Consider the following 13,339-nt stretch of genomic DNA (forward strand, 5'->3'; position numbering starts at 1 on the left):
TAAATCTCAATTTCAAAAAATTGACCCTTATGACTGGTTTTGTGGTCATGTTTTTTCTGTCTGTACACAGCCTCTTTGACGCGGTCTACTCTTTACTGAAACACAAAATCCACAGGCTGCCAGTCATTGACCCAGAGTCTGGAAATGTCCTTCACATACTGACCCATAAGAGAATCCTCAAGTTCCTTCATATATTTGTAAGACGAATAAATCCAATTGTTAGTTTTATTTGAACTCATGATTTTACAGTTCAGCATGTTTATAAATGTGTATATTTCCTCTTCATCTTTAGGGAGCCTCAGTGCCCAAGCCATGCTTCTTGAAGATGCAAGTTAAAGATGCAGGAATAGGAACTTTCACAGACGTGGCGACTGTCTCACAGACGGCCACTGTGTACGATGCACTTTCTGTGTTTGTTGAGCGACGTGTTTCCGCTCTCCCAGTGGTGGATGACGATGGTACTTAAACAAGCAAAATAAGTCATGTTACAGGACAAACACAGAATATTGAACTTCCGTTTTTTTTCTTCTAGGCAAGGTGGTCGCCCTGTATTCCAGATTTGACGTGATTGTGAGAATCTCTTCTCCTTTTTTAATTTCTGACATTAAAGGCAGAACTGGCTTATTGAGAGAACTTGTAACCAGTATCTTGTATAGTGATGTTTTAGTTGACTGCCACCGTTTCTTTTGACAGAATCTTGCAGCGCAGAAAACCTACAATAACCTGAGCATGAGCATGCTGGAGGCGGTGCGGAGGAGACGCTGTTATGTGGAAGGAGTCATTAAATGTTACCCTGACGAGACTTTGGAAACTGTTATTGACAGAATCGTCAAGGCTGAGGTAAGGAAGTGTGTTCTAAACTGAGGCTGATCTTGATTCTTGATGATTGATTCTTTGCATATCTCCATGTAGTTTTGCTACATTTATTTTATTGTTTTGTTTGGTATTTAACATGGAAAAAAATGGAAAGCAAGAATGAAGGATCTCTGTTTTACATGATATATTTATATTAAAAAGAAAATTTATAAAATGTCAATTTTTTTTTTAAATGATAGTTTATAAGAAATTAGTACTGACAAAAACAGTTGCATTTAATATTTTTTGTCTTGTCTTTTTTTTTTGCAAATGTTATTCTATTTTATTGTTTTTTGCGTTAGATTTTTTGACTTGTCACGTTTTGTTATTTTGTTTTATAACAAATGTCATTTTGTTTAAATTTTATTTATTATATTTTGTTTACTTTTATTTTTAACTGTCATTATTATAATAATAATAATAATTATTATTATTTATTTTTATTTTTATTTCTGAGCTGTTTAATCTTGGTTCTGTGTGCAGGTTCATAGGCTGGTGCTTGTGGACAGAGAAGATGTGGTTCGGGGAATAATCTCTCTCTCAGACCTGCTGCAGGCCATAGTTTTATCTCCAGCAGGTATTGATGCCCTGTTTTCCTAGCCTGAGAGGAGATGTTTTCTCCTGTTACCTCATCTAACCAGCACTAGTATCCAGGTAGGCTTTACTGCCTTCCCAGCCTAGCTTTGCCAACACATGCACTGCTGCTGCGCATAGTACTAGTCAAAAGTTTGGACACACCAAACTCAGAACAAAAGTAAAATCATCCAAACTATATAATGGAAGTGGAAATGGAATGGAATTATGTAGTGACAAAAAATATATATATTTATAATAATAATAATAATTATTATTATTTATTTTTATTTTTATTTTTTTCGTTTTATTTCTGAGCTGTTTAATCTTGGTTCTGTGTGCAGGTTCATAGGCTGGTGCTTGTGGACAGAGAAGATGTGGTTCGGGGAATAATCTCTCTCTCAGACCTGCTGCAGGCCATAGTTTTATCTCCAGCAGGTATTGATGCCCTGTTTTCCTAGCCTGAGAGGAGATGTTTTCTCCTGTTACCTCATCTAACCAGCACTAGTATCCAGGTAGGCTTTACTGCCTTCCCAGCCTAGCTTTGCCAACACATGCACTGCTGCTGCGCATAGTACTAGTCAAAAGTTTGGACACACCAAACTCAGAACAAAAGTAAAATCATCCAAACTATATAATGGAAGTGGAAATGGAATGGAATTATGTAGTGACAAAAAAAATATATATTTTTTTTAATTTATTAGAAGTGCATCATGGGATGTTTTACACTCTATTTTATTATTTATTTTGTTTTTCTGTTTTGTATTTTTATTTCAAATGTTATTCTATTTTATTTTTAATCAGATTTGTCATGTTTTGTCTTTTTTTTTTTATAACGTCAGCTTATTTTATTATTTTGTTTCATTCTGGGTTGTATTTATTTATTAATTCATTTCTTTTTATTATTGTTTTTGTTTTTTTGTTAATCTATAAAATTACATAAATGGAAGTGTTGTAATTATGCATTGTTAAAAAAAATCAGAAAATCCTAAAATAATTGATATTTGTCTAAAAAGCACATTTCCAGCATTTAATCATAAAGCATGCAATCATGAGAAACATAGATTCAGCCAGGTGTGTGTAAACATTTAACTAGTACTGTAAATTACCCCACAGTATTATGTGCCTTTATTAATGCAATCAGTATAGTCGTTATTGAATCGCAGCCACTCCTAATACATCTCTCTACTTTTAGGTATTCACAACCAGTGAGCAGTAACTGAAAACACTTATATGCAATGCTAATGACAGAAAATTGCTGATGACTAGAGTTCTCCCTGCATGTTTGTGCATGTGCGTGACCTGTTTGTTGGTTGTATGAGTATTTGAATGTTTGAGAATACACTGGTGGGTCAGGGACCTTTAACCCCAGTGTGTTTGGGAGCACAGCCACTGTCCTGTCCTGTCCCCTCTGTGCTGATATTGTTGCTGTACTTCAGAGTAGGAATACCATGGTATTATCTAGTTCAGAAAAGCATGGTAATACCATGCTACTTTCTGTAAGTGTATTCTCTTATCCTGTTTCAGGTTTTTAAAGCAGATAAAGTATGACTGCAAGCAAGAATGAGGAAAGGAGCTCTTTTTTACATTATACACTCATATTGTAAAATATGTTCAGTTTGGATTACGTAAAGTGTATAATATATTAAGCAACACATTTCTCATTTAACCGAGAGATTGTTTGTGATAAATGAGTACTGACAAAAGGAAACTTGCATTTTGTTTTCATGTAGAAGTGAGCACATGGGCTTGGATTCTGATCAAATTGATCATCTAGTTTGCCTTTTTGTGCTATGTTATGAAATGTATTGTCAGATTATCATGTTTTGTTTTAATAAACAATTCCTTGTGCTCTTTCTTTGCCTGATTGCCTGCTCAACAAATAACCTTGTACAAAGCTTTTAAAAAGCTGCTTATTCTATATACAGGTGCATCTCAATAAATTAGAATGTTGTGGAAATGTTCATTTATTTCTTTAATTACATATATTTTATTTAAATCTTAATAAAACAAAACTGCATTATATTTAATGTTATTAAATGTAGTTACACCGAAATAGAGCTTAATATAAATATTTCTATTTCTTTACATCAACTGAAGCCCAGTAAGAGTAATATCCATTCTCTGCTAAAAAATGTAAAAAAATATAACATATTAATTAGTGCTGGGCAATGATTAATCGCATCCAAAATAAAAGTTTTTGTTTATATAATATATGTGTGTTTATATAATATGTACATGCATTTATATATTTAAGAAAAATGTTTATATATTAAATATATTAATATGAATAAAAAATGTAAAAAAAAAAAAAAATTACATTTTAGATTTTTCTTCTATGCCAAAAATCAATAGGATATTAAGGAAAGATCATGTTCCATGAAACTATTTTGTAAATTTCCTACCGTAAATATATCAAAACTTAATTTTTGATTAGTAATATGCATTGATAAGAACTTCATTTGAACAACTTTAAAGATGATTTTCTCAATATTTAGATTTTTTTGCACCCTCAGATTCCAGATTTAAGGAAAGATCATGTTCCATGAAACTATTTTGTAAATTTCCTACCGTAAATATATCAAAACTTAATTTTTGATTAGTAATATGCATTGATAAGAACTTCATTTGGACAACTTTAAAGGCGATTTTCTCAATATTTTGATTTTTTTTTTTTTTTTTTCACCCTCAGATTCCAGATTTTCAAATAGTTGTATTTCGGCCAAATATTGTCCTATTATAACAAACCATACATTAATGGAAAGCTATTTTATGGAAAGCAAATTTATTCAGCTTTCAGATGATGTATAAATCTCAATTTAGAAAAAAATCGACCCTTATGGCTGGATTTGTGCTCCAGGGTCACATATTATATAAACAAAAACTTTTATTTTGGATGCGATAAATCGTTGCCCAGCACGAAATTGTTAATATAAATATGTCAATAAAAATAAATAATATTGGTTAAATCAAATAAATGTCAAGTTTAATAGCATAAGCGTGTGTTTGTGGAGCAGCCAGCAGATGTCACCCAAGGGTGCAGTAAACACTGAGCACGTGACTCTGTGAGAGCCTGTAAAATCCGCGGCGTGTTTCTGTTTTTTCTAATAATCCATGACCAGCCTCTCCTGACCAAACCCCGTCACCAACACACACAAACAACGCTGGGCAAGTGAGAATGGCGAGCAGACGGGCCTTGGTGTCCTCGGCGGATCTGGAGGCCTGGTTCCCCGCGCCCGGCGGCGGCGAGGATGCGCCGGAGCTGCGGCGGCTGCGGGAGCGTCTGTGCGGCTGGCTGTCGCAGTGTGAGCAAATATGTATAACTATTTCACCATAGTATTACTGTCTAAAATAACTGTATTGTGGAACTTCCACAGTTTGTGTGTGTGTGTGTATAGCATATACAGTGGGTACGGAAAGTATTCAGACCCCCTTCAATTTTTCACTCTTTGTTATATTGCAGCCATTCCTAGTAGTACACAACTATATGCATCCAATTTAAAAACAGAGATTTATTTTTTTTTTTTTAAAGAAATTACTTTTATTGAGCAAAGGGACATTAAATTAATTGAAAGTGTCAATAAAGATATTTATAATGCTACAAAATAGTTTTATTTCAAATATATGCTGTTCTTTTGAACTTTCTGTTCATCAAATAATCCTGAAAACTGGAAGATTACTTTTTCCACAAAAATATTAACAGCACAACTGTTTTCATTACTGATATTAAGAAACCTGCTGAAAATTCAGCTTTGCATCACAGGAATAAATGACATTTTAAAATATAGTACAGTAGAAAACAGTTCGATTAAATGATACTCTTATTTCAGAATATTACTGTTTTTATTGTGTTTTTCATTAAATAAATGTAGCCTTGGTGACCAGAAGAGACTTCTTTCAAAAACATAAAAAAGTTCAAATTAGAGACACCGTTATTGTGAAACATGTCTGTTGTCACAAAACAAGGAGGGATCGATTTATGTTTCAGCTTAATTTGATCATCCTATTGTATTTTTAATATTTCCTGAGAATTTCTTGAACGGGGGCCCATTCATTCACTGTCGCTCACTGTTTGCTCCTGTGTTCTCTACAGTGTGGCATCCTGAGGCGTCTGTCGTTGAGCGGTATGTGTCTCAACAGCAGCCCCCTCCCTTATGTGTTTGCACTGCTCACCTTCAGAATTGTTTCCTATGCTGTATCCTAAGCTTGTCTCCTTATGAAATGAGTTGAAATCTGTCCTGACTGTACAGAGAAGCGCTGACTGATCAGCCACGTCTGTTAAGCGTCGAGGAGCTCAGCCATCATCTCGCCGAGAGTTACCTCACCTTCAGCCTTTCGGTATCGGCCCCAAAAAACCCATATCGGTCGGGCTCTAGTCAGTAAGGTAAATTTAGTCAATTAAATTTTTTTATGAAATTAATACTTTTGTTCAGCAAGGATGCATTATTGATTAAAAGTGACAGTGAAAACATTGATTTGATCCATTTCATATAAATTTAGTTCTTTTAAACTTTCTATTTATCAAAGAATCCTGAAAAAAATGTATCATGTTTCCCACAGTAATATGAAACCGCACATCTGTTTTCAACATTATTAATAATAAGTGTTTCTTGAGCAAATCATCATATTAGAATGATTTCTGACGGAGCATGTGACACTGAAGACTGGAGTAATGATTATGAAAATTCAGCTTTTCCATCACTGGAAAAAAACAACATTATATTGTAACAATATTTCACAATATGACTGTTTTGGTTGTATTTTTGATCAAATAAATGCAGCATTGGTGAGCTTAAGAGACTTAATTTAAAAAAAATATCTTTCTGACCCCAAACATTTTCTGTCCAGAAAGTGTTTACTGATCAATCGTTCTGTTTCTCCTCATCAGTTCTGCATCATGATGTGTTCAGGATGTTTCATCCTGGCCATGGTTGGACATTACATTCCCGGGATAATGATCTCCTACATCATATGTGAGCAAACTTGTTTATTTCCATATATTCTTTTTGCACACACTGCTCGCCTTTTGCACCAGCTACTCAAATTGCACAACACACAGCTATTCAAGTCCACCTCTGCACTTACATAACACTCCGGCTGTATTTCGCATTGCTATGAATTAAAGAAGCAAAATAAAGAGATAAATATATATCACTCCAGAGAGGAAAAATATATTCCCAGCATTTCTGTTTGGCTGGGTTAAAAAAAAATGCAGGCACATTTAAATACAGAAATGTATTTATACTAAATACTACAACAATTCAAACTGGTGTCTAAAGGTATAATTTCTGTTGTCCTTTTGATGTAAAAAGATAGGGAACCTATCCAGGTCATATTTTACCATAAAATCACAAAGATTTGAAATCAAGACAATTTGAATGAAGAAAAAAAGGGCTTCTTTAGGATTATTAAGATGTTTAATGTTTTTTATTTAAATGTAGTTATTATTATTTATTTTTTTTGGTGTCAATAAGAGTTATTTTATGTTTTATTAAAGCTTCTTATGCTCACCAAGGATGCATTTATTGGATCAAATATACAGTAAAAACAGTAATACTGTGAAATATTATTACAATTTAAAATAACTGTTTTCTTCATAAATATATTTTAAACTGTAATTTATTCCTGTGATGCAAAGCTGAATTTTCATCATCATTACTCCAGTCTTCAGTGTCACATGATCCTTCAGAAATCACTCTAATATGCTGATTTGCTGCTCAAGAAACATTTCTTATAGTTATCAATGTTTAAAATAGTTGATACATTTCATTTTCCAGGATTCTTTGAAAAATATGAAGTTCAAAAGAACAGCGTTTATTTGAAATCGACATCTTTTGTAACATTATGTGTCACTTTTGATTAATTGAATGCATCCTTGTTGGGTAAAAGTAGAATTTCTTCTAAAAAGTAACTCTTACTGACTCCAAACCTTTGAATAGTACTGTATGCAGAGGTTAATAGTGTCTTTCTCTGTCCTGCATTAGTGCTGAGTGTGCTGCTGTGGCCTCTGGTGGTTTACCATGAGCTGATCCAGAAAATGTACACCGGACTGGAGCCCATACTGATGAAACTCGACTACAGCATGAAAGGAGACACACAGCACCGCAAATACGACAAGAGAAGTGAGAGCGTTGCCTTTATTGACTGTCCTAGCTTGCTAACCTAACTTTTCAATTTTTCAAAACCCAAAATAAACACAATATTGTTGTTTTACATTAGTGTTAAATGTAATCCTATATATACAGATTTTATACCAGTAATTTTATTTTATAGACAATTATATAATGGCTGATAATCTGATATGTCTGATATTTTTTGCCACTATGTTCATGCTTAAAGTGAAATCACGTGTCGAGACATTTTAGATAAAGTAAAAAAAATTTTTTTTACAGAAACCTGGCACAAGTTTACTGCTTGAACCTGAATAAATAATCCCTAATATTATCTGCATCCAATATCGAACTAATAATAACAATAAAAACTGTTGAATATTGGTGCCAATATATTATGCGCTCTTTCTGCCGATATCACAGTTATAGACTTTGCAAACCAGGTTGTTAGTGTGTCACTTCCTGTTAGACTGTGCTCAGGAGAAGTGTGTGTGTGTGTGTGTGTGTGTGTGTGTGTGTGTGTGTGTGTCCAGAGCTGAAAAAGGAGCAGGAAGATGGTGATGAGCCGAGGGCAGAGACCGAGAGCGAGAGCGAGGAGGAGCTGTCGTGTTTCGCCCCTACTGTGAGTGTCCTGATACAGGGGGGTTAGTCTCATGTTTGGTGGTGAGGGATGTGTCCCATCTTACAGGGGCTGTATTCTATATTTAAACATTACTCCAGTCTTCAGTGTCACATGATCCTTCAGAAATCATTCTAATATGCTGATTTGCTGCTCAAGAAACATTTATCATTATTATCAATGATGAAAGCAGTTGTGCAGCTTAATGTTTTTGATACTTTTTTTCCCAGGATTCTTTGATGAATAGAATATTCAAAATAACAGCATTTATTTGAAAAATAACTCTTTTGTAACATTTTAAATGTCTTTCACTTTTGATCAATTTAATGCATCCTTGTTGAATAAAAGTATTAATTTCTTTCCAAAACAATCTTAGTGAACAGTAGTGTAATTCCAGTCACTGATTGGTTTGTTCTGTGATCAGGTGGATGTGAAGACCACGGCTCTGGCGATGGCCATCACAGACTCTGAGCTGTCCGATGAGGAGGCATCTATACTGGAGAGTGGAGGATTCTCTGTGTCCAGAGCCACCACACCACAGCTCACAGACGTCTCTGAAGGTACTCAATTATTATTATTTTTTTTATAAAATTGTAGTTTAGTCAGACTTATTAAAAGAAGTGGATCAGTACCACAGACAACAAACATTCAACAGACATTATTTACATGGGGTCTATAATTTTAACTTACCAAGTGCATTTATTTGATCAAAAATACAGTAAAAACTGTAACATTAATATTACAATTTAAAGTAACTTTTCTATTTGAATACATTTTAAAATGAAATTAATTCCTCTGAGCTCATTTTTCCTGCAAAGCTCATTTATCAGCAGTCTTAAAATTTGCTTCTCATGAAGCATTTCTGATTATTATCAATTTTGAAAACAGTTGTGCTACTTCATTTATTTATTTTTTTTCTTCTTTGATGAAGAGAGAAAGTTTAGAAGAACAGCATTTATTTGAAATAGAAATCCCCCAATAAGGTGGGCTGTTTGTACTTAGTGTAAATAGACACTCCGATTATTTCATCATTGAAAAAGCCTTTCCCTTCTACTTTATTTTTACTCCAAAAATGCCTGTGTTTTCATCAGCAGACCTGGATCAGCAGAGCGTGCACAGTGAACCGGAGGAGGCGTTCTCTAGAGACCTAGCAGAGTTCCCGTCGGTGGACGAGCTGCCTTCTATTGAACCGGGTCTGTTCCATTTCCCGCTGGGCGTTCTCGGGTCTGAGCAGACAGGAGCATCTGGATCCGAGCTCCAGGAGGAGCCGCTGTCTCCGGCCAGCCTCCTCATCCAGCACTTAGCATCTCCGCTCCACTTTGTCAACACACACTTCAATGGACACGGACAAGCGGTGGGGGCGGACCAAAGCATTGTGGGTACTGAAAAAGAGGGAGGGGGATCGGCTGCGGGCGTTTCGAGACCCGCTCGGTCCCTGGAAGCCCTCAGCGAGGAGATAGTGAGCACGGCCATCTCTACCGTAGTACAGAACACTCTCTCAGCCCTGTTGCGGTCTACCGAGGCCAGCGAGGGCTTGTCAATGGCTTCATTTCTTCCCACCGAAACACCTCCTTGCCCGATGGAAATGCCCCTCGAGTCGCCTTCCACCCAGGAAGCCAGCGCAGAAGAAGAGGACGTCGACGTCACCGAAGCAAGCACCGAAGAGCAACCGGATGTCACGCTCGTACCCACCGAGGAAGAGGACTTTGAGCTTCTGGACCAAAGCGAACTGGAACAAATGGATGAGGGGTTGGGCCTTGGTGTTGATGGACAGGAAGCGGGCGGGGCTTCCACAGACACGCCCCCAAGCAGTCAGCAGCACGCAGACCAGCAGGATTCCTAGCTTCGTGTCATCTAAACTGTTTATTTTATTTATAGTCCTTGTAGATACCATATACTGACAAACGATTCGTGAAAGGGAATTTTGCGGTCAGCTATGCCTTTATTTTGTTGTTTTCGGGAGTGAGATCACTGTGATTGTTGGTGGGCTTTTGTTTCCTGAGCAGGTGAATGTCCAAAACGTAAAACGTTTGACGCAAATCCTAAAAGCGATTATAATTTTTTTCTTTTTTTTTTGACAGATCCAAATGGCCTTCAGCCTCAAATCCAGCCACTCAGATTACAAAAGCAGTTTAAAATCGACTTAGTTTTAATCATTTACTGTATGTATATTTCGACAAAGACCACATGTCTGCGACACAAGAGCCCTCTGGTTTATCAATCCCACGCTGACCGTTGTCATAAGGTTTAATGCATCGGGTCATGGGAAGAAGCCATGTGGGCTGAGTTTTATTTGCTTATAGGGCTGGGAGGTTTTGTGTGGAAAGAGGATGGGCAGGATATGACTGCAAATTCTCAATGAAAAGTTGGTTATGTTAAAGATTTCTTTTCATAATCATAGCTTAACTAATATATTGCAATGAAGTGGATGGCTTTATTTATTAAAACTGGTTAGAGTGAAGAATAGTTTACTATTAAATACGTCTCAAATAAATAATAAAGCTGCAAGATTTATATTCTGGGAGACAGAAGTTAAAAAAGTTTAGCACGTTGCGGTGCAATTGCGAATCAAATGCTGAAAATCGTTTCGAGAAATCAATATTGGATTGTGCCATTTACTGATTTTTGAGGATGTAATCTGTAAAGTACTTTTGTCGCACAAAGGTGATTGTGAATGCAGCGTAGCACACGTTAGCTCTCAGAAACGTTCCGCATTGTTAGTGCTTGATGTTTCCCCCCTGTGTTCGTGTAAAAGTTTAACTCCTATTCAAGCTCAATATATTATAATTGGCTGCACTTTTGAAGTATTGTTTGTGTGCACATTTGCAGGACTTCTGGATTTTCATAACCATGCCAAATATACTGCTGTTCAAGAATTTGGGGTCAGTAAGATTTATTGTTTTTATAGGAATGAATACTTTTATGCAGAAAGAATAAAAGTGACAAAGTTTTCTCTTTTTAAATAAATGCTGTCCTTTTGAACTTTCTAGTCAAAGAATTGTGAAAAAATATCACTATTTCCACAAAATATGAAGCAGCACAAACTGTTTCAACATTAAAAATAATAATAAATGTTTCTTGAGCAGCAAATCAGCATATTAGAATGATTTCTGAAGGATCATGTGACACTAGACTGGAGTAATGATGCTGTAAATTAAGCTTTGCATCACAGGAATAAATTACATTTGAAAATATATTAAAATAGAAAACATCAAATAATTTGATCAAATAAATAGCCTGGGAGAGTATAAAGGACTTAAAAAAACGTAAAAAATCTTACAGACTCTAAACTCTTGAACGATAATGTAAGTTTCATTGTACAAATCACATCAAGAGCTCACAGATTGCCTGAAAAACAATTTACAATGAAGTTTGGGTAGATTTCGTGCATGGGCTTGACTGAATTACTTTCCCTTTTTTAATTGAAATTAACATTTATAAGGGGAATCCTAAGCGAATGATTGAGCCTTATTTGTATGTATCTTTGTAAGATGTTCGTAATAAGTCATCAAGGTATTTCTAGAATTGACAACATGAAACTAACAGCATATTTGGGATTATTTTAAAATAATTTGATTATTCATTTCTCTTCATGTCAGTGTCAGATCTCAGTGACTTCTTGTGTGACACTGAAAGAATATAAGATTTTATGATCCAATATTTTTCAATTATTAATCATACTAAAGGGAAATATCTTTTAAACTGGAAATGTGTATGTAAAAACAATGTATATATTTGAAGGCCTGTAACATGGGACGTTTTACAGATCTGTTGATTGATTGGAGGCAGGTTGACATTCCTTTAAATTCAAACGTTATTCTTACACTGTGTCCTAACCAGTCATAATGTGTGAAAAAAATTCCATTTTAATTCGAATTTTGTTTAGCCCCACCCACTGTAAAATCTGATTGGTCTAAAATCCTGCGCTACATAGTTGCAAATATGTTCTGCGTTGCTGTGATTGTATTTTTAATTTCAGTGTGGAAAAACAAACTGCTTGTCGCATCTCAGTTGTTTGGTTAGGACTCTGTGTTTTTGCTTTGCGTTTTGCCCCTTCTCCTGTAGATACCCACAAACTGACACATCTGAGATTTGTGTTTTCAGATATTTACAGAGAGGTTATCTTTGTGTAATAGTGATTGTGTTTTGCTCATGCTGTTACTGCTTATGATCTATAAAAAAGCACTTAGAGCATTTAACTTCAAAATGTATTGTTGAATGTCATTTTGTTACTCTGACTTGCACCTCCATGTATCTCTAATATACACCCATAAGCTGGTTTTCTACTTCAAATGCTTTGTGTTCATTTAAACAGGGATTGTTTTCACTGAATTGAACTGATTTGCAAATTGTGAACTATAGGGGGATTAAACTCTTGGTTTAAAGGAGTAGTTCACCCTCAGGCCATCTCAAGATGTAGATGAGTTTGTTTCAGAACCAAATCAGAACAGATCTGGGGAATTTACATCATTTGCTCACCAGTGGATCCTCTGCAGTGAATGGGTGCCGTCAGAATGAGAGTCCAAACAGCTGATAAAAACATCACAATAATTCACACATCTAATAAAGTCCATCAATTAACGCCTACTGAAGTGAAAAGCTGTGCGTTTGTAATAAATCCATCCATTTTTTACTTCAAACTGTTTTTCCAGCTAAAATATGAGTCGTTTATCAATATTGCATCCTCTAGTGAAAAAAATTATCTTGTGTGAATCAGGAGAGAAATATGCACAGATCAAGTCCAAAAGTCCAAAACCGTTTTGATGTGAGAGGACAACAGAGGATGGACTTTTTCACTGGAGGAGGCGTTAATGGATTTTTTGCGACAAAAAAGCAACGGTTTAAAGTTAGAACAGCTGATGGACTTTTTTTTTCTTACAAACACAGCTTTTCACTTCACAAGACATTAACTGATGGACTGGATTATTGTGATGTTTTTATCAGCTGTTTGGACTCTCATTCTGACGGCACCCATTCACTGCAGAGCATCCATTGGTGAGCAAGTGGTGTAAAATGCTACATTTCTCCAAATCTGCTCCCATGAATAAACAAACTAATCAACATCTTGGATGGCCTGAGGGGGAGTACATTTTCAGCAAACTTTAACTTTTGGGTGAACTATTCCTTTAAAGGGGTCATATGATGCTGCTAAAAAGAACATTATTTTGTGTATTTGGTGTAA

At 35.5% G+C, this 13,339-nt stretch overlaps 2 protein-coding genes and 1 long non-coding RNA gene across 4 annotated transcripts in view; all 3 read left to right on the forward strand.

Annotated features, from left to right (window-relative positions):
- The window catches only part of LOC107673997 (5'-AMP-activated protein kinase subunit gamma-1-like), a 6,610-nt gene extending 4,953 nt beyond the window's left edge, over nucleotides 1-1,657 (forward strand). For both annotated transcript variants that reach the window (XM_016467848.1, XM_016467849.1), the window contains exons 8-12: nucleotides 71-197; nucleotides 293-458; nucleotides 533-570; nucleotides 694-840; nucleotides 1,339-1,657. In XM_016467848.1, coding sequence (XP_016323334.1) covers nucleotides 71-197; nucleotides 293-458; nucleotides 533-570; nucleotides 694-840; nucleotides 1,339-1,455 — 595 coding nt within the window. In that variant the 3' untranslated portion in view covers nucleotides 1,456-1,657. The remainder of the gene's footprint in view (nucleotides 1-70; nucleotides 198-292; nucleotides 459-532; nucleotides 571-693; nucleotides 841-1,338) is intronic.
- Nucleotides 1,658-1,776: 119 nt separating this feature from the next.
- Nucleotides 1,777-3,284, forward strand: LOC107673999 (uncharacterized). Its single transcript, XR_001632464.1, has 2 exons — nucleotides 1,777-1,943; nucleotides 2,624-3,284. It is a non-coding gene; the product is annotated as an uncharacterized LOC107673999 (long non-coding RNA).
- A 2,691-nt stretch (nucleotides 3,285-5,975) lies between these two features.
- LOC107673992 (protein FAM134A-like) lies at nucleotides 5,976-10,237 on the forward strand. The gene is made up of 6 exons (XM_016467844.1): nucleotides 5,976-5,987; nucleotides 6,317-6,401; nucleotides 7,413-7,550; nucleotides 8,072-8,160; nucleotides 8,582-8,717; nucleotides 9,252-10,237. The coding sequence occupies exons 1-6, from the start codon at nucleotides 5,976-5,978 to the stop codon at nucleotides 9,998-10,000; spliced, it is 1,209 nt and encodes a 402-aa protein (XP_016323330.1). The 3' UTR covers nucleotides 10,001-10,237.
- The last annotated feature ends 3,102 nt before the right edge of the window (nucleotides 10,238-13,339 follow it).

Source organism: Sinocyclocheilus anshuiensis, unplaced genomic scaffold (assembly GCF_001515605.1).
Source record: "Sinocyclocheilus anshuiensis isolate Anshui unplaced genomic scaffold, SAMN03320099.WGS_v1.1 scaffold348, whole genome shotgun sequence".
Taxonomy (NCBI): Eukaryota; Metazoa; Chordata; class Actinopteri; order Cypriniformes; family Cyprinidae; genus Sinocyclocheilus; species Sinocyclocheilus anshuiensis.

Coding starts and splice junctions, on each gene's coding strand:
- LOC107673992 (XM_016467844.1), top strand. Junction 6,402..7,412: donor AATGATCTCCTACATCATAT/GTGAGCAAACTT, acceptor GTCCTGCATTAG/TGCTGAGTGTGCTGCTGTGG. Junction 7,551..8,071: donor CCGCAAATACGACAAGAGAA/GTGAGAGCGTTG, acceptor GTGTGTGTCCAG/AGCTGAAAAAGGAGCAGGAA.